Below are 20,000 nucleotides of genomic sequence, written 5' to 3'. Positions count from 1 at the left end.
CTAAGTTCACAGTTACATTTCAAGTTCAAGTAGAATTATATCCAAGGACACATTTCCAGACTTGGCTGTGAAGCTGTCTTTAACCCATCAGATGATTTTTTTGACGGCATCACTTTAAGTTTGGATTCAAACCATGATCTACAGCTACTCTTCAAATGCACATTAAACATTTATGGACACTGCACTGATGTATAGTGAACTGGCTTGAAAATGGACTCCAGTGGACGTCAAGCTCTCGCTATCCCTCTGCTTTGGCTCAATGCACTGCTTCTTGCTGGACCACAGAAGAGCCTGAAGATTACTGGTAGCCAGGCGCCAGAACGTCTCATTCTGGGAAGGACAAGGAACGGGGGCCTAAACCAGTGCAATTTAAAGTAGGGAAAACTGAAATACTGTACGAACTACTGTACAAAATACTGTATCCAATCGCCAGTCCGAAGAGAAAAGAGATGAAAGCCCTGGTCAACTGCTCCGCCCAGAGGTCCATCACGCAACCCATGTCGTAGACGACACTGTTCCTTCCTTTCTAACCATGGACATTTAAAACCATGGATGAACATTCAAGAAAGACATTGGCAACTGCTAACAAGGAGTACAAATACAAACGAGAACATACCTATTTGATAGAGGCGACAATGGCTGTGTCCCAATTCATAGGACGCATCCTTCGTAGACCGCGTCCTTCGAAGGATGCGGCCTTCGTAGACCGCGAAGGACACTCCGAAGGACACTCAGGAGACAAAAGATGATATCAAGACATTTATAGAATATTCCCATTCACATGATTCTTCGCACGACCTGCAGGTTGGAGACTGAAATAACCCCCAAAATGAGTAATGTAAAAGCAGCCAAGTCCCACAAATTGCTTGGACTATTTATTTCATTCCATTGTTTCGTTGATATGCATTAATGAAAAGTTTCAAGCATATGGATTTAATGCAATATCCACAAACAGTTCAAAATGGTACCATGAAATGTCTTGTTTATTGTATTAACCAGTTCATTTCTCTTTTGTGAAAGTCACCAAAAGTCGAAAAAAGTTAAACGCAAGGTCACAGGCTAACAGTGGAGCTGTGTTGGGAACCAGCAGCCAAGAGCTTCCATGGAAACTTTCTACCCATGGTTAATGAGGTCCCCCCTTCACTGTAGGCGTCTTTGAGTGTTATTAATTATTCATGTTTAACCTGTTTCTATTATTCCTAGTCTGTTTTACATAGTTTTGAATGATGACTATATGCTCTGTAAGGTGACCTTGGGTGACTTGAAAGGCGCCTCTAAATTAAATGCATTATTATTATTATGTTAAATAGATTTAGTTGGCAGTTCCTTTTCTGCCCATTCTTTTTTAAACTTGTGGAAGCACTTTGCAGCGCTGGGAGTCACCATTTCTAATGGCAATGGAGCTAGATTCTAAAAATATCAAAAGATGCCCAAAGCAAATACCTTTAACCCATAGTTGTGTTTTATCAAATTAAAAAATGTCAGAGTTTCATTGACCACAAATTGAGCAGAAATATTTTGCATACAAATCTTTAAATAGTTTAACCACATTAAGAAAAATACATTTGTTAATTTTTTTTATTAGTGAAGCCACAAGTTTTGCACATTATCCAAACAGAATACCTGAAATGTTGATATTTCAGCCCTTTCGGGTTAAAACAAGAGAAAAGGACAACCTAACAAGAGTGAAAAGTTTGGGTTAGGTGACCTATAGTTCCAAGATGTCCCTGGTCAGGTAGACTAAATAAAAGTGTATTCCCAATTGCTCCAGGACATTCGTGTAATTTACTTGTGAGCTCTCCCTCAAGCCTAGAGAGACATCAGTGTTGAACCACCAACTGAAAGAGGGTATTTGCCATTAGTATGAGTGACAACATTTCATGGCTATTAATTTAGTTCATTATATTTAGCCGATTTGAATAGACTTTTCTAGCAGGTGAGGCTGTCAAAGAACTAAATATGGAGCAACTACAAAAAGTAAATTTGCAGCATGACCAAATTATACAAAAAGTATAGGAACTGTTCTAGCAGATATGTTTTAGAAGTCTCTTTTGATAGGCAGGGAATAATTGTCTTTGTCACCCTGTAGTCATGCCATCAAATCTGTTGGGCAAAGTACCGCTACTGATTAATCCAGTAGACTCACCAGTCAAGTCCCCCTAGTTAGAAAATGGAAGAAACCCAGTTAGTCATGTTAATTATTCTGTTGTTACAAATGAAGACTAATACTTTCCACATATTGCGATCCAAGTTACTGGCTGCAGTCTTGGATTTTATAGTTCTATATGAATAGATTCAATTTACTAAACTATTAATCATGCTTCAGAAGAATTAACCTTTCTTGGATGGCAGATCTACCACAAGCCTCCATTGCCACAACCTCCAGATGGCTTACGACCTACGGCAACTCCTCGACTACTGCAAGCCAACAAATTGGCTCTTGCACACTAGACACGCATTTTGCTTTATTTTAGGTTTCAAGCATCTTAAAATACCCAAATCATCGCTTCAATACACAAGTCAGCTAATGGCCTACAAGGAAATGCTGAAGCTAGTGTTGGTGATGGCGATAGAAATGGACAAGCTTGCGTGTACAAATATGCAACTAGAATTGCAAGGTTCACAGCCCAGTTGCATAAGTGGTCACAACCGTTGGATTGTAAGCAAGGGTAAAAAAAAAATTAAAAAAAATCCCACAAACTAGTCAACATGGTCAATTGAAAGCCTGTACAAAACGACCCTGGAATAGTCAAATGCAGCTTTACTGCGGATGAATTAAGACAAATTGCATAAACATCCAATGGTAAACAGTATACAAATGCAATCATGGTTGCACTCACACTAGGCCATCTGGCCGTGGCCGTCGCAACTGTGGCCTGGCCACGGTAGGCTCTTGTACATACGCCATCACGTCGCTAGCATCCAAACAATTCTACCAAACCTTAACCAACTAGTGAAAAATGGAACAAAACTTTAGCACACACCCAGTGACTAATCACCTTGTCCAGGGGTGTTCCAACGTGGTTTACCAGAGGGCCTTGTGGACTTAAAGTAAGCCACACATTTGACAGGGACAGCACGGAATGACGTTAAACTAAGCTAATCTACAGGTTACTAGTGCTAGTGCAATTACATGAGCATTTTGCACAATATTTGTACTCCAATGCTACGTCCTTCTTCAGAAACCCGTAGCCTGACATTGAAGGGAAACTGTAACAAATCCTGACCAAGACCGAAAGATGGCTCTGGAAGCCACTACGGCCCACGCAGCAGATTACTGCGTGGACCGTGGTGGCTTCCAGATCAACCCTTCGGTGGACCATTCATACACATGTATTCCGAGGATGAAGACACTGGAGTCCCATGGCACTAGATTCCTTTGAAGACTAAGTTGGTATGGGGGGGCCCAAAGGGGGCCCCCCCATAGATCTTGTCAGTCATCCAACACCTGTTAAGAAAAACACACACACATCACAAGATACAAATCAGCAAAGCTAGGTTAACAAGCATCTCAAGGTGCAAAGAGCAGGGATACTGATGGCTTGTGTCTGAGGAGACAGCCCAAAAACGTCAACAATTAAGAAAGGAAAATAACTTTTACTCACTGCGGTGGTCTGTTTCGAAGTGCCATACAGCCGAGGCATCCTTCAAATCCGGGAAAAGAAGGCTGCATTCGTAGGCCGCATTTGAAGGACCCTTGGGAATTGGGACAGCACTTGGCGCGTCGCTGTGACGCAATCTGCGTCGACGCATCCTTCGAATGCAGCCTTCGAAGGATGCGTCCTAGGAATTGGGACACAGCCAATGTAAGACAAACACAGGTGTCAGTCATAAGAGTAATTATGGATCTGCTCCTTCTATGCAATGCGTCACAGGAGGTGCCCTCATCTTCAGTGCGCCAGGGCACACTCTACTCCCCAGTGTGCCCTGTCGCCACGATGACACATGGCCACAAGAGGCCGCCATCCGTCAGCAAATTGCCTATATTCTAGTTTCATTCAGGGAGCATTGCATGTAGGTATTGACCGTATGTAGGTTTGAATGTGTTCAGTTAAAATACCTTTTGAAATGTTTTTCAAAAGATCTTTACGTATTCGCTGAGAGAAAGCTGTGCTTTAGCTAGATTTGTCTATCATACACAATTGTCACACTTTTATTATTTATATAAAAATACTGAAACCCAGAATTTTCATATAGCTCTAAATCCCCTGATGAAATACCTGAGCGAACGCTTTTCTTTTAAGCATATTCTTTTCGCTGATGTATGTGTGTGTGTGTGTGTGTGTGTGTATGTGCATGGGTGCAGGTGATTTACTGACATGACCTCTCCCCCTGCTGTCCATCCTCCCCCTTCAGAACCAGGGTATCACACCTCACGCTGCCTGGGCCCACGACCAGGCACTGGCAGGAGCCCTTCTGGTGTCGGATGGGAGGAGATGGAGGTGGGCATTATTGGTTAGGAAAAGGGCGGGACTTGATCGAAGAGATGCAATTCTATGTGGTGGAATGCATTGTTTATATCCAGATAAACCGTGTGCTAGACATTTTTGTTTAGCTTTTTATTGATTTTGCTGGCAGGAGGGCTAGGGGCCTAAGAAACTGCCCTGACAACCGGCTTTGGGTTCCCGGTCGGCTTGGCAACGAAGGCAGACGGAGTGACCATGAACGTGGCAGCGTATTTGGCCGAGGTTACCAAGGGAACAGCCAACGTCTATAATATCGGATGTTCAGCTACCAGCACTTGTGTGTTGAAACACAACAAGATTAATGTTTTTAACACACTGCACATGTCTATAGTCCTTTCTATAGTGAGGATGCACAGGGTTGAAAGTAGAAGTACATACATTTTCAGTTCTTCTGTAGCTCCGATATTATCAGTGTGTGTTTGCGTGTGTGTGTGTGTGTGTGTGTGTGTGTGTGTGTGTGTGTGTGTGTGTGTGTGTGTGTGTGTGTGTGTGTGTGTGTGTGCATGTGCGTATGATGTTGTGTGTATGTGCTTGTGTGTGTTTGCGTGTGTGTGTGTGTGTCTGTGTGCTTGTGTGTGTGTGTGTGTGTGTGTGTGTGTGTGTGTGTGTGTGTGTGTGTGTGTGTGTGTGCGTGTGTGCGTGTGCGCGTGTGTGCGTGTGTGCGTGTGCGCGTGTTTGTGTGTGGGTGTAGGATCGGGGGAAGGCCTCCGGCCATCATTTAGGGGCGGTTACCTTGAGTTTCTCAGACACTTGTGGAGAAAGGATTTAAAGAGAAAATCAGAAGAGATTTCTGAAGACCTGGGGCTGGATTCACAAAGTATCTAACAAAAATATATAACTGCTATTTATTTTCCTAAGATTTAAAAGAAAATCTGCTGCTTACAAGTAAAATAATTCAAGCATCTAAAGAAAATGTTGAAGAACTGCATAAGGTAACTTTGTAAAATTGATATTCAGGAACATTTTGCAGAATTATCGATAATTTTGTGAATATGGTTTCAAGCAGCATTAAATATGCCATAAGTTTAGAAAAAAAGAACCTGACAGAAACCTCTAGACACACATTTACCCTCAAACAGCAACATTGCTCATCTGAAGAGTTTGATATGAACCCTAAAGGATATCACTGACCACGGCACTAAATAACACAATGCTGTTGTAAAGAGGATGCCAGAGCACGAGAAATAAAATCAACATCCCAGGTCTAAACAAGACTTTCACGTCCTTTTAAAGTTCATTTTCTTTTCTCAATCTTTATATTATTTTGTCTGTTGATCTCAAGCATCTAAAACTCCTGCATCTGTAATTCCCTCATTTGATACGGGGCAAAGAATGCTAAACAACTGTTGAAGCATGCGAATCTTGCCAAAACCTAAAAGATGCTGAGGCTGACACAGACTGTTCATTGTTTTGAATTTGTGTATTGGTTTGTGTTTTCTGTCTGTGCAGGTCGCAAGTCAGGTGAGGGCTATTTGAAATACGGAAAAGGAAGGAAGGACTAGAGTGTGAATCCTGCTGCTGAAAATATCCTCAAGGATCTTAAACTTCCTGCACTGCCTGCTGTGTCAGACAACTTCCCATCCCTTGATCCGAGTCAGTCAGTTAGTGTTTGTGTGTGTGTGTGTGTGTGTGTGTGTGTGTGTGTGTGTGTGTGTGTGTGTGTGTGTGTGTGTGTGTGTGTGTGTGTGTGTGTGTGTGTGTGTGTGTGTGTGTGTGTGTGTCTGACATCCAGTACCGGACCGGTGTCTCGCTCCGTGGCTACGAGGCAGTGATGTGTCTGCAGGAAGGCATTCTGGGAATTCCTGTGGGGGGCTACATCGGTGCGGTGTTGAGGTAGGGCTACCCTCAATGCTTGGGAGGTATGTCTCTCTCTCTCTCTCTCTCTCTCTCTCTCTCTCTCTCTCTCTCTCTCTCTCTCTCTCTCTCTCTCTCTCTTTCTCTCTCTCTCTCTCTCTCTCTCCCTCTCTCTCTCTCCCTGCCTCACTCACTAACTCAATCACATACTCTTACGCCCATTGTGGCCTTTGACCTGTGATGATGTATACAAACTAAAAATGTTGTATTTGAGTCAGACTTTCGGTTGAATTACTGGTGTATATATTGCTTCTATCTTTTTTTATTAGCATTTGCGTTGAAGGTAAATAGTAGTAGTTCCTAAAGCGTTGTCTCTTTATGCCCTACATTCAAGGCTTTTTTGAACACGCGATTCCGATTGGTATTTTACGGCATCCAGTGTTCTGTTATTTAGCAGACCGCTGCTATGAATAACTGACCGTTGCTATGGACACTATTCCCAATCTAATAACAAATATTTTGAGCAGAAGCATTATAATAAATTTCATATCATTAAATCCTATTTTGTTGTTATATTTAGTGTCTGATTTAACGAGTAAGTAGCAGTCTAATAAGTGATACATTGTCCCTTATAGGCTATACTACTTTAGTTTTAGTCCAACATCTCTGCAAGGCTTATTTTGTTATTGTCTTTCAATGCAATAAACCCAGCAGTTTTTTCACCCTCTCTCCCCGCCAGCACAGCTGCAGACATAGCAGTGTATCCCAGGGAGGAGGGCTGATTCACCAGGCAGGCGGACTCAATTTGCCATGAAACACTGGGAAACCAGCAGGTGATTAATCTCACTTTGAGAGAACTGCAGGTGTTGGTATTGTAGCCAGAACTTCTAGAGTCTAGAAGCTTGTCTAGAATCTAAACAAGCTCAGTTTTAATGAATCATTTAGTGATGCATTTCGGAAGAATCCATTCAAGTTATAAAGGTAATATATTCATATTTTCATAAATATTTATTTAGCAAATAATGTATCAATATATAGGGAATATATAAGAAACATCATTGATTTACCTAATACTTTAGCTTAAATACGGAAAAATATACCTATTATCATAACCCATTAATATGTTATTAGTCTGAGTTGTGGTTGTTGAGTGACATCAGACTGTTTATTTCCCGTATATAATTTCTGTAGATATGAATATGCATGTGCATGCACACTTGCGTATTTCATACATTTCCTCTCACTTAAGTGTATTTAATAATCAACAGCGTGTAAAAACGAAACGTTATTATAACCTTATTATTTATTATTCCAGCAGCATACTTGATAAGTCTTGTTTCCATGAACACCAGTCAGCTGTAATATGTGTACACCAGTCCCTGGGGGTTCACCAGCATCTCCACCAAGTGCACAACGATGGCCCGTACCAGCATCACAACGGCAAGAAACGTTGTCCACACAGCCTGGAGTCAGTATGGAGGGCTGGGGGAAGGCTCCCGAGCTCATCCACTTCCCGGAACCCCTGGCCCCTTTATATTCCCTTTACACTGAGGAGTCGCTGTAGGACAAACTCAATGTAATGCACAACACTATTTAGGGGCCTGCTCAGGTTTTGAACCAGCACCAACTAACATAGTAAAGATGAGTCTAGTGCCTGTGCACTGGTATACAAAAGGAAGAGACCCATAATTAGTTAAACTCCTGTGTTCTTCCTAAAACGACCCCACTGTGAAATAGTTTGATCCAAACCATCCAGGTTTGGGCATTAATCATGCCTTTGTTTTTCCAAGGAGCCACCGATTTCCGCGATGGTAGCGTAACTTTCTGTCAAAGAATCCCTGCGTTTTTTTTCCTGTTGCACGGAACACATTTGAGCGTCACATCTTTATTGTCCCGTGGAAGTCTTCAGTGGCAGGAATGGCAGCCTGAGAGTCCTTCTGAGAACTCTAATTGTGAACTATGGGAAATTGTATTAGATCCAGCCATTTGGTGGATCTTGCCGCTCTGCCTGCCTACCAGAGTGTACCAAGGCAGTGTCGCAGTGTATTTTCAACCCGCACCACCCCTTTCTCTGTAAGACGTCTCCTCTTTGACAAAAGAGGAGACATCCTGTCGAATTGACAGGATGTTTGTTTATATCTATTTATTGACACTCAAGTGCCGATCGACAAGATTGCTGGCTTAAAAAAAAAAAAGGTCAGCTAATGCATTTCGCACGGCTCAGATTTCTCTCGTGTGGTTTATAATCGTACGCCCAACACAAAACCAATACATCTCTATCAACCTAATCCTCTCACCGTCTTCACAGCACATGTTGTTCTTCCATTCCACCCACGGTAATCCAGGCAACATCACTTTGTTCATTTTTCCCAGCAGCAACTGAAGAGGTCGAAACACTAACTGTAGATACGCTACCACATCACTAGTCTCCAGCCGTCCTTCTTTATTAGTAAACTATAGTCCCTGTCTCCTTGTGTTGTGCAGCAGACTCTCAGTCATTATGAGTTATGGAGGCACGGGCCCCCCTATAGCAGCCCGTCCAAGGACAGCTTCTCACACCGGCCGTAAGGCGTGCTCCAGTAACCAGGCCTTCACAGCTGGTTGATCCCAGTAAAAGGCACATTCAGAATGGCTCAGTGGCCAACAGGCACATTATTAAGGACAGTGTAGGCTGTGTAGTGTTGATGTGTGTGTCTGTGTGTGTGTGTGTGTGTGTGTGTGTGTGTGTGTGTGTGTGTGTGTGTGTGTGTGTGTGTGTGTGTGTGTGTGTGTGTGTGTGTGTGTGTGTGTGTGTGTTATATCTTGGGCCGCCAGCCCTGTATGAACTGTGTGATCTTGGTGACGTGCAGTCTGCTCAGGTGGAAGTCATGTGACAGGATGTCCTCGGTAAGCTGCACCAGGAGGCGGCCGTCGATGCGCTCCCGCTGGAACACGCCCACCGCCGCCTCCGATAGGCCGATGAACCGCAGGCAGGCGGACACCTCCTCCAATGAGAGAGCAGAGAGGTCGGCGGGGGGCCGCCAGGCGGGGTCGCCGGCCAGGGCCAGCGACGTGTCCCCGCCCCCTCCCATCGAAGTCCCGCCCCCTTCCGCACCTCGGGAGCTGTCTGTCGCAGGATTGGCCGGGGGCTCGGGGGACGGGCATGGGGATTGGCGGTTGAAGGGATTTAGCGCTCCGAAGGGAGCGAATCGGCTCTGAGGGGGTGGCGGCCTGAGGCGAGGACCGGAGCTGTACGACTCCAGCCAGGGCTCGGACCAGGTGGCCTGGGCCGGGTGCGGATTGGACGTTCCCCCGGCAGGGAGGCTGGGGATTGGCTCAGGGCTTGGTTGGGCGGGCAAGGGGGCGGGGCAGTCGCCCCAGGAGCAAGGGTAGCAGTACAGGGAGTTGTCTGGAGAGGGGGACAAACTGGGAGCGAAAAGAAAGAAGAGAGAATACCATTGGATTAGAACCAGTGCCCTTTGAGAGTCAGTATATAGGAGGACATGGACACTGAGCATCATGATGTGGAAAGACTTTTCTTGTACGCAAACAATATAATGGCACATGCAGCACAATGGGGTGTGTTTTTCTGTGTGTGTGTGTGTGTGTGTGTGTGTGTGTGTGTGTGTGTGTGTGTGTGTGTGTGCGCATGTGTGTGTGTGTGTGTGTGTGTTGGGGGGCTTTCTTTGTGTTTTTGTGTGTGTGTGTGTGTGTGTGTGTGTGTGTGTGTGTGTGCGTGTGCGTGTGCGTGTGCGTGTGCGTGTGCGTGTGTGTGTGTGTGTGTGTGTGTGTGTGTGTGTGTGTCCCCCTCACCTGTCCTGCAGGCCTGAGGAGTAGAAGGACCTGTTGGGTCGGGGGGAGGCGGAGAGCTTGGGGAAGCGCGGGGGGACGGGGGGGCTGGGGGCCGGGCTGGACACACACTCCGCTTTAGAACAGCGAGGAGGGATGGGAGGGGCGATGAGGAACCGGCACTCCTCTCTCACCTACGCACACGCACACACACACACACACAAGTGATATGAATATGTAGGCGGACGCATGCTCAAACAAGGCAATGTTCTGGGTCCAAAATTCCTTCAAGGTGTGTGTGAGCATTTAAGTGTGTGTGTGCGTGTGTGTGTGTGTGTGTGTGTCCGTGCAATCGAACGTACGTGCGTATGTGTGTATGTGTTTGTGTGTGCGTGTGTGTATGTCTGCGTGTGTGTGTGTGTTTGTGTGTCCGTCTGTGTTCCATTCGGGTAAATGGTTGGGTAAATGTCAAACTTTGTGACCTTTACACATCATCAACACACACGACACAATACCCCCCCCACACACACACACACACACACACACACACACACACACACACACACACACACACACACACACACACACACACACTCACACAAAGATATCTTGGCAAGTTAAATATCAGGGAATGAGGCGCGCTGGCTCTGACAGGGTATAATTCAGCCGAGCTAGCAGAATCAACGCCCCCACAGCTCCTGCCCTCTGTCACCGCCCCCTCCCATCCATGTTCCCGCCTCCTCCTTCCCTCAGCCGACTGTGGGTTGGCCCGTAGCACACTAGCCTCTAGCAGCATGTCTCCCATCAGCACAGCCGCAACTCTATTTTGGTTTATATATGTCAATAGTTACGTGTGCTAACTGACAGCAGGTTAGACACACATGCACACACACACACAATTACTCAATAGCATTAGCATTAGCATTAGCAATAGGATCTGAAACAGTATTTACTGTATATATACCACAGCAGGCTACTGTCTCCGCAGGTTGAGCCTTAAGACGCCGTTTAGCTAATCGTCCATCTTCTCAAAAGGGCTTGACCTGTCTATAGTTTCATAGCAATTGGAGGCAATTGCCCTCATTCTATATTAATAGAAAAACGTACAATCCATGTGAAATTACAGCCATATCCATGTACATTCATATAAGTGCATTCACATGTATATTGAATGAGTGTATATACTTGTGTGTGCAAGTTTGTTTGTGTGTTTGCTGTGACTCCATAGGCTGCTATATGTTACGCAGTTGTTCCAGGAATGGTGCTCTGTGCTGTGTGTGTGTGTGTGTGTGTGTGTGTGTGTGTGTGTGTGTGTGTGTGTGTGTGTGTGTGTGTGTGTGTGTGTGTGTGTGTGTGTGTGTGTGTGTGTGTGAGAGTGTGTGTGTGTGGGTGTGTTTGTAATGTGTGTCTACTGTGTGTGCATGAGCATGTATGTGTGTGACATGTATGTGAGTGTATTTCTGTGGTCTGTGAGGTTTAAAAGCTGTAATGTATGAATAATTCAAGTCAGGCATCCCGACATTTTAACAACCGGATGCCGTCTAGGGCCATGACAGACACGGTAAGAGAGAGAGAGAGAGAGAGAGAGAGAGAGAGAGAGAGAGAGAGAGAGAGAGAGAGAGAGAGAGAGAGAGAGAGAGAGAGAGAGGGAGAGAGAGAGAGAGAGAGAGAGAGAGAGAGAGAGAGAGAGAGAGAGAGAGAGAGAGAGAGAGAGAGAGAGAGAGAGAGAGACGGAGACGGAGACGGAGCGAGGGAGAGACAGAGACAGAGACGGAGCGAGGGAGAGACGGAGAGAGAAAGAGATAGTTGATGGAACTCACAGCGTCTGACTTTGGTGGTATGGGGGGCGGGGCTGACACCACGCTGGTCACCACGGTGCCCAGGATTCCGTCCATAGAGGAGGAGGAGTGGAAGGCGATGAGGTTGGGCTCCTTGCCCAGGCCCTCTGCGTTCTGATTGGTCCACAGCTCCTCATAGGGGATCTCCTCCCCGGCCCGGCTCTCGGCGTCGGACCACTCGGGCGTCGTGTACTCCCGCTCCTCCAGGGGCGCCTCCCCCAGCGAGACCCTGCAGCGGCGGGACAGCGCCTCCGACGCATCGCCACCCCCACCGCCGCCGTTATTGCTAACGCCGCCGCCGTAGCTGCCGCCGCCGTAGCCGCAGAGCGCGATGCGGTGCAGGGCGGGGCCCAGCGCGTCCGACACGCAGACGCCCCCGGAGCGGCGCGGGCTCACGCACTCCTCGGCCACGCCCTCCAGCTCGGGCCGCGTCTCCCTCACGGCGCGTGAGTAGGCGTCGGCGTCGAAGGCGTGGCGCAGCAGCAGGCTCTCCAGCGCCGCCGCGTGCACGGAGGCCTCGGCCACGGCGAAGCGGGGCATGCAGCGCAGCAGCAGGAAGTGGGAGGGCGAGACTTCCTGCCGCCGCAGCACCAGGCACAGCACCACCGTCTTGCTGACGATGTTGAGCAGCTTGTAGCGGTGGCCCTCGCGCACGGCGTGCCGGTCGTAGGGGTTGCGCGGCGGCCGCGCCGGCACCGACACGTTGACGGGGAGGCGCACGCGCTCGATGACGCTGCGCACCGTGTGCTCGGTGCCCAGCATGCCTTGCTCCAGCGGGGAGCGCGTGCAGAAGCGGCCGCGGCAGGCGAAGGGCAGGCTCAGGCTCTGGTTGGTGCGGTGGTTCATGCAGACCAGGCACGGGGTTTTACCTGGACGGGCCAGGAGAGGACGTCAGCAGGGAATGCTCTGCTTTGCTTTTTGATATTAGGCTATGCTGTAATTATTTTTTTATTGAAGGTTTATCTGAATAGGGACAGATACAGAAACATGATTACGCTTGAGACAGTCATCTGATGTTTGCATTATAGTTTTTTGGCCAAAGCAAATTTACGACACTTGTCCCTAGTGGGGCTGAGGTTGAGGCTTAAAGCTGCTGTAGGCCCGAACCGAGAGTTCGAGAGTTGTAGCAGAGAAGAGCTCCCTTTCCTGCATTCCTCAGCGATTGAGGTGTGTTGCATTTCCTGCACCTGTTATTCATGATTGGTCGGAAAAGGGCTGGAAGCTGTCCAAATTCTAAATTTGCTTGTACAGAGTCAATGAGAAAAATGTTATTATATTCACGTAAAACTGATTTGGTCATTTCTAACAAATTTGACTGAAATAATAGCTCTAATCGTACCTACAGCACCTTCGAAGGAAATGCCTAAATGATCAATGTAACTTTGGACGCCTTACTTCGGGGCGTCTTGCCCAGCCGCCTGAGGAGCGCGCTCAGTCCACTCTTCTCCCGAGAGGGCGTGGCACACAGGAGCTCCGCCTTCCCCATGAGTGACAGCTCATCCCCAGCCTGCAGAGTGAAGCTGTACTGTTCGCTGTCCTCGCTGAATTCCCCGGACACCACCTGCAAACACACACACACAAATGAACACATACACATTCACACGTTCACACAAATATCCAGATATACACACAATGCATGTGCATGTTTAATGATTGTGTGTACACATTCAAAGAATTGTGCACACACACATTCAAATATAGATACACACACAAATATACACAAACACAAAAGCACATTTATTCCAGTAATAAATGACCACAAAACACACAATAAACAGTGGATACATAGTCCCCAAACATGCACACACACGCAAAGGAAACTTTTCTCATGTGACACACGCCAATCTGAACTGATTGCATCTGACAGCATCAATCAGAGAGAGAAAGCGAAGTGTGAGAGAGAGAAGAGAGAGAGAGCCAGAGTGAGAGCAAGAGAGAGAAAGTGAAACCAAGAGAGAGAGGCGAGAGTCTGCTGAGAGCGAAAGAGAAAGAGCAAGACAGAGAAAGCAAGAGAGAGAGAGGGAAGAGTGTGTGAATCAAAGTGAAAGAAGGCGAGAGAGAGGGGGTTGGGAAGGAGGGCCCTTACCTTGACACTGAAGGTGATGGCCTCCATGACGAAGACGCGGTCGGGGAAGGCGGCGGCCACCTCCTCCACGCTGCAGAAGTACTGCACGGGGTCGCGCACGTCACGGTCCTCGTCCAGCAGCTTGAACCTCCCTGCCAGGGGGACACCGGGGGAGAGAGGGGGGAAGAGGAGGAGTGGATAGGATGTGGGAGAAAGAGAAGAGAAGAAAAGAAGGAGATTGAGTGTTTTTTTTATAATTGCTCTCTGGGTCATTTTTCGACCATCCAAGCTCTCTCTCTCTCTCTCTCTCTCTCTCTCTCTCTCTCTCTCTCTCTCTCTCTCTCTCCCCCACACGTAAAAACACACAAGGGAAGAAATCACAGTGACACCTGACCTGTGATCTCCTCTCTCTCCTTCTCTCTCACTCGCTCTCCCTCAGCCAATTTGAATAGCCCACTGGGTCGGCATGGCAACCGCTAAAAGGAACCCCTCAATTCTCACGCAAAGCAGAGACACATCACCATGGAGACCCTTGACAGACACACACACACTCACACTCACACACAACTCTCCCCCCTGTTCACTCACCCCCCCTCCTTCTCCTCCTCCTCCTCCTCTTTCTAAACTTTGCACAAATAGTAAGGAAATTTGTGGTTGGTTGATTATTTCTCTGTGGTAACAATGATTTGGCAATAAATCTTATACTGTTGGAAAGCCTGTATAGTTCCCTTTCAAATGGTGCCCTTGTGCATTTGTAAGGAACATGCACTTGTGGGATGAGCAGCAGAGCTGAGTATGTGGGAGTATGTCATTGACTTGTTTGGTGTTTGGTGAATTGGATGATTAAAGTTTGAAGAAACAAGACATGTTGGACATTAAACAATTTATTCATTTCACAAACAGGAGCCTCAGTAGCGTGTGGAAGAACCATACCCAGCCACAACAGCCTGGCACCTCCTCCTCATGCTGGTCACCGGCCTGGTCACACACTGCTGTGGGATGGCATCCCATTCTTCAACCAGCATTTGTCGCAAGTCAGCCAATGTAGTTGTGTTGGTCACTCTGGCACGAACAGCACGCCCAAGCTGATCCCACAAGTGTTCAATGGGGTTGAGGTCAGGATTGCTAGCAGGTCATTCCATCCTCTCCACTCCCACATCCTGGAGGTAGTCTCTGATAAACCCCGCCCTGTGGGGGCGAGTGTTGTCATCTTGGGAGGATAGAGTTCGGTCCCAGACTGTGGAGATATGGGATTGCCACTGGTTGCAGAATCTCATCTCTATATCTCTCTGCATTGAGATTGCCTCCAATGATGACAAGCCTCGTTTTTCCAGTGAGGGAGACGCCGCCCCACACCATCACACTGCCTCCACCAATATATGTTGTTCTATCGGGGCAGCAATCCGCATAGCGTTCTCCGCATCTTCTCCACACTTTGACCTTAAGTTCCAGCTGCCGTAGGCAGAATCTGGACTCATCACTGAACATGAAGTTCCCCCACATGTTCTGGTTCCAGTGCACGTGTTGCCGACACCAGCGCAAACAGGCCTGACGCTGAAGGGCAGTCATGGCAGGACTCCTGGCAGCCCTATGAGACCGGAGATTGGCTGCGTGTAGTCTGTTCCCGATTGTCTGGGCAGAGAGCCGTCGGCCATATCGTCCTGCAAACCTTCACTGCATATCTGTAAAAGACAGCCAACTAAGTGCTGACAGGGTGATGAAACGGTCTTCTTGGGATGTCGTCTTCTTGAGAGGCCCACTTCGCGGCCTGTCTTTGACATCCCCCGTTATATGGAACATGGCCTTCAGTTTGGAGAGGGTACTAGGGCTCACTCCAAATAATGCCGCAACTTGGTTTTGAGGAACACCAGCTTGAAGTTGCCCAATAAGGGGCCAATCAGGCACCTGATTGGCAGCACCTGGGGGTACCAGAAGCTCAAAACAATGGCAATGGCAGAAAAGATTTGTCCGATTTTTGAGACCGAGAGAGACCCACATACTCAGCGCTGCTGCTCATCCCACAAATGCCTTACAAATGGGGCACCATTTGAAAGGGAACTAAACAGGCTTTCCAACGTTATAAGATTTATTGCCAAAAAGCATTGTTACCACAGAGAAATAATCGACCAAACACAAATTTCCTTACTTTTTGTGCTAAGTTTATATGTCTTCCATCCCTCCTGCAGTCAAGAAACTTCCGGAGTAGAGCAACAAAGTTGGTGGCTTAACATAATGCATGACTACATTCTGTGGCTATCTTTTGTGCAGTAAAACAAAACAAAGGCAAAACACGCATGCACACACACACACACACACACACACACACACATGGGAGGATTGATATGGTTTCATTCTCTCTGCTGTTGTTGTTGTTGGTGGTTTTGATTATGTAGAGCAGAATAAAAAGCACAGCTTAACTCTCCCTAACCCCGCCACCCTCCACCCCTCTTCCCCCCCACCCTGCCCACCTCCCCAATCCAAACCAGGATACTGATTGGGCTGCAGTCTTCCCAGACAGAACCTCACATACAGGGAGGGGAGATTCGCGTGTGTGTGTCTGTGTGGATAGGGCGGGGGGCTGTTTGGTCTCAATCACAACCATGGATGGAAGTGTGGATGGAAGAAGGACAGAGGGAGTACTACGATTAGTACATCTATCCATCCTTCTATCTGTCTATCTATAGTGCTTTAGTATCGATGGATGGATGGCCAAATAGACAAAGAGACTGACTGACTGATACATATTTATCTTATCCACTTCTTCATGTTATGGGATGGAAATTAGTTACAGACAGACCGACAGACCGACAGTGGATATGAATCTTATCCACTTATCCATCCTATAGGAGGGACATTAGTTACAGAGAGCAATAATAATCGTCTAAGAAATAATAAAGAGCAGGGGAGGGAGAGGGAAGGCGAGAGGGAGGGAGAGAAAAGAGAGGCAGAGGAAATGAGAGAGAAAAGGAGGAGAGCGATGAGGGAGCATTTCCTGTTGTCCGATCCCAGAGGGAGTGTGTGTGTTTGTGTGTGTGTGTGTGTTTGTGTGTGTGTGTGTGTGTTTGTGTGTGGGTGTTTGTGTGTGGGTGTATTGCTTTCCGACTAAGCTTATTTAGACTTCCTGTGTGACATCACTGCACAGACATTATCTCATTCATGACGGCGTCAAAACCACCCGATGCCTCACCTGCGCTCTTACCCTTCATCATCGTCATCATCAGCATTGCATATTAACCACATGGGGATGTTGGGGTACAGGAAGTTAGTGTTACCGGTCCCAAGTGGCCAGGACGGAAGTAACAAATAGATTGTTGAGAGCGGATTTTCCTTCACTCCCTGAAAAGCAGGTAGATGTCAGTACAGGAATGGAGCAACGAGGCTTTGTTCTCATTTTCCGAAATCCGTCTCTTCAATTAACAATTATCCCAAATATCCCAGATATCACATAGAAATATAAACTATTCCCTGGTTAAAGTGCATGTTCAAATGTCAATTGTCCCTTAGTAGGTTCCTTGTTAGAAATAAAAGATCAAAAGTGCAATAAAAAGTGAGGCTCACATATCTCGTTGCTCTCTACTCTTAATTCACATTACAATAAATACACAACTCTTATTACAATTCATATCAAAATACACACTACTTTTGTCAAAATTCACCTAAGCTAAAGTGTAAGTGCCTGTTTTATTATTAGCTGGTTATTTTTAAAGCTATCTCACATAATAATACAGTTTCTTTCCTATATAATAAATAAAATGTCAAACCTAAATATACTTTGGCTTTACACCACAATAACACTTGTCATTTAAAAGACTGTTCTCCCATTTACAACAATAGACAACACTTAGGGAATTTAAATTAAACCACTGCCTGAACTACCATACAATGGTTGATAGGTCTGCCTAACTGGCAGGCTAAGCATATAGCTATAACACATCATATAAACACTTTTCTTTTACTCTATATAATAATATAAAAATAAAATAATATAAAAATAATATTAAAAAACTAGAGCTGTCAAGCGATTAAAATATTTAATTGTGATTAATCGCATTAATGTCATAGTTAACTCACGATTAATCGCGATTAATCGCAGATTCTTTTTCGATGCTAAATATCCCTTAATTTTTTTGTCCCATAATTCTTCTCATTTCAATTCTCTTATCAACATGGTGAAGTGCATCGGCTTGCCTTGTGCAAATGATTTTTTATTGATAACAACATTGGCATATACTGATCAAAACAGGACGATACAAAAAAAGAGCCCTATAGTGCAATTAAACTACTGCTTTGAACAAATGTAATTTGAACATAGCAGTCAGGCTACTGCTTCTTTGTTTTGAGCCAAAGAAAAAAAATATATATATATATATATTTTTTTTTTTGTAAATAAAATATTTGCGTTAATCGCGCAATAACAATTTTAACGCCGTTAAAATTGGTTTGCGTTAACGCCGTTAATAACGCGTTTAACTGACAGCTCTAAAAAAAAACTATCATAACGTCATCAACCTCTTAATCACATGAAATATATTCTTAAACATTTATGTCAGGTGTTCAGGGCCAAAGTAAACTTGATCATGCTCTACGATGTGTGTGTTGCCACGAAAATATTCTAAAGTTTATCAACCTGTTTATAATATGTTCCGATTCATGAAGATAGTAATATGTGTGATTTTCACAGTGTACAAACCTGAAAAGCAGGTATATGTCAGTACAGGAATGAAGCAACAAAGCTTTGTTCTAATTTTCCGAAATCCGTCTGGCGAGGAACCGGAAGTGCCCCTCAACCATAGAATTCCGGACTGCAACACACTTTGGTTCCGCCCTTCCGTTTCCCAGTACTAACGCTTTGTCTCACAACAAATATTTACTCCCAGTCCCCACAACAATATTAGAATATTAGATACACGTGCATTTTAAACATTCAGATCCACACTCTCATAGACACAGAAATAGACGTTGTCACGCACACAATCTGTTACACACACACAAAATGACAGACTATTTGACACTCAAACTCTCTCTCACACACAATCTCTAACATAGACAAACACACACACTTTCCCACAATATTTTCAACCACACACACACACACACACACACACACACACACACACACACACACACACACACACACACACACACACACGTGTGCGAGCGAAGCCAGAGCGACAACAGTAACCACCAATTAACGCCGGCGCCGCCATTGATGTAGCAGTTGATACGACAAGTGCGCCCCTCCCTGTTGTGTATGAAGAGAACTACCTCAGCTCGGCTGTGCTGTATACACAAACCCATAGGCTGCTGAAATTAGACGGTGTCATGCTTCTTTACATCCCCGCTTGTATGGACTTTTCTGCTCAACACGCAACACCCCCAAGTTCACGTCCTAGTGTGTAACAACAACAGCACTTTTTAGAGATACTTCAACCTGATATCTTTCTCCACCCCTGTCAGTTCTTCTTTATCAACACACTTGTATGTTCTATGCATGTCAACACAATACACAATAAAATAACCACTAACGGATTGATTTTGGGATGGGGAACTTTTGGGATGGGGAACAAAATACATGTTATAACAGTGAAACATTGTTTTGTTTATGAATACTACATTATGAATTTTTTGCTCTCTTTGCTTTGCTTTGTTTTCCTGAGTTTAGACCAGTAGTTTTCCCATTTGACGTTATCGATGTCATTAGTGATCATGCAAATAATACAATCTTGATACCTTTTGGAAAGTATAATTGCTTATTCCTTAATGAACAGTCCATTGTTTAATTGCAATGCATGGGACCCCTGGATTGTGATCCATTTACCACTCTATTAATACACCTGGTCCCCTCCTGCCTTCTCTGTGTCCCGGTTATTGCTTCTGAGATTCCAGCTCATATAAGGAACTCTATAGGCTTCACAGAATAGTCGTCGTAAGACAAACACAGGGGTCGCTCCTAGCACTAATTATGGTTCTGCTCCTCTGATGTACCAGGGCACGGCTAATAGACTTATCCTCCACACTACACTCTACACTACCCCGTGTCCTGGTACCTAAACGTAGCAGTACCATAAT

The 20,000-nt window shown here is 45.8% G+C and overlaps 1 protein-coding gene across 1 annotated transcript in view; it reads right to left on the bottom strand.

Moving 5' to 3' along the window:
* Positions 1 to 7,365: 7,365 nt before the first annotated feature.
* gareml (GRB2 associated, regulator of MAPK1-like) overlaps positions 7,366 to 20,000 on the bottom strand; it is a 17,224-nt gene continuing 4,589 nt past the window's right edge. The window contains exons 3-7 of the mRNA XM_056582028.1: positions 13,953 to 14,083; positions 13,262 to 13,427; positions 11,849 to 12,735; positions 10,053 to 10,222; positions 7,366 to 9,665 (exon numbers count right to left, since the gene is read on the bottom strand). Coding sequence (XP_056438003.1) covers positions 9,056 to 9,665; positions 10,053 to 10,222; positions 11,849 to 12,735; positions 13,262 to 13,427; positions 13,953 to 14,083 — 1,964 coding nt within the window. The 3' untranslated portion in view covers positions 7,366 to 9,055. The remainder of the gene's footprint in view (positions 9,666 to 10,052; positions 10,223 to 11,848; positions 12,736 to 13,261; positions 13,428 to 13,952; positions 14,084 to 20,000) is intronic.

The sequence above is a fragment of the Gadus chalcogrammus genome, chromosome 21 (genome assembly GCF_026213295.1).
Source record: "Gadus chalcogrammus isolate NIFS_2021 chromosome 21, NIFS_Gcha_1.0, whole genome shotgun sequence".
Classification (NCBI taxonomy): Eukaryota; Metazoa; Chordata; class Actinopteri; order Gadiformes; family Gadidae; genus Gadus; species Gadus chalcogrammus.
The sequence above is the reverse complement of the archived record's forward strand: the minus strand, read 5'-3'. Positions and strand labels throughout refer to the sequence as shown.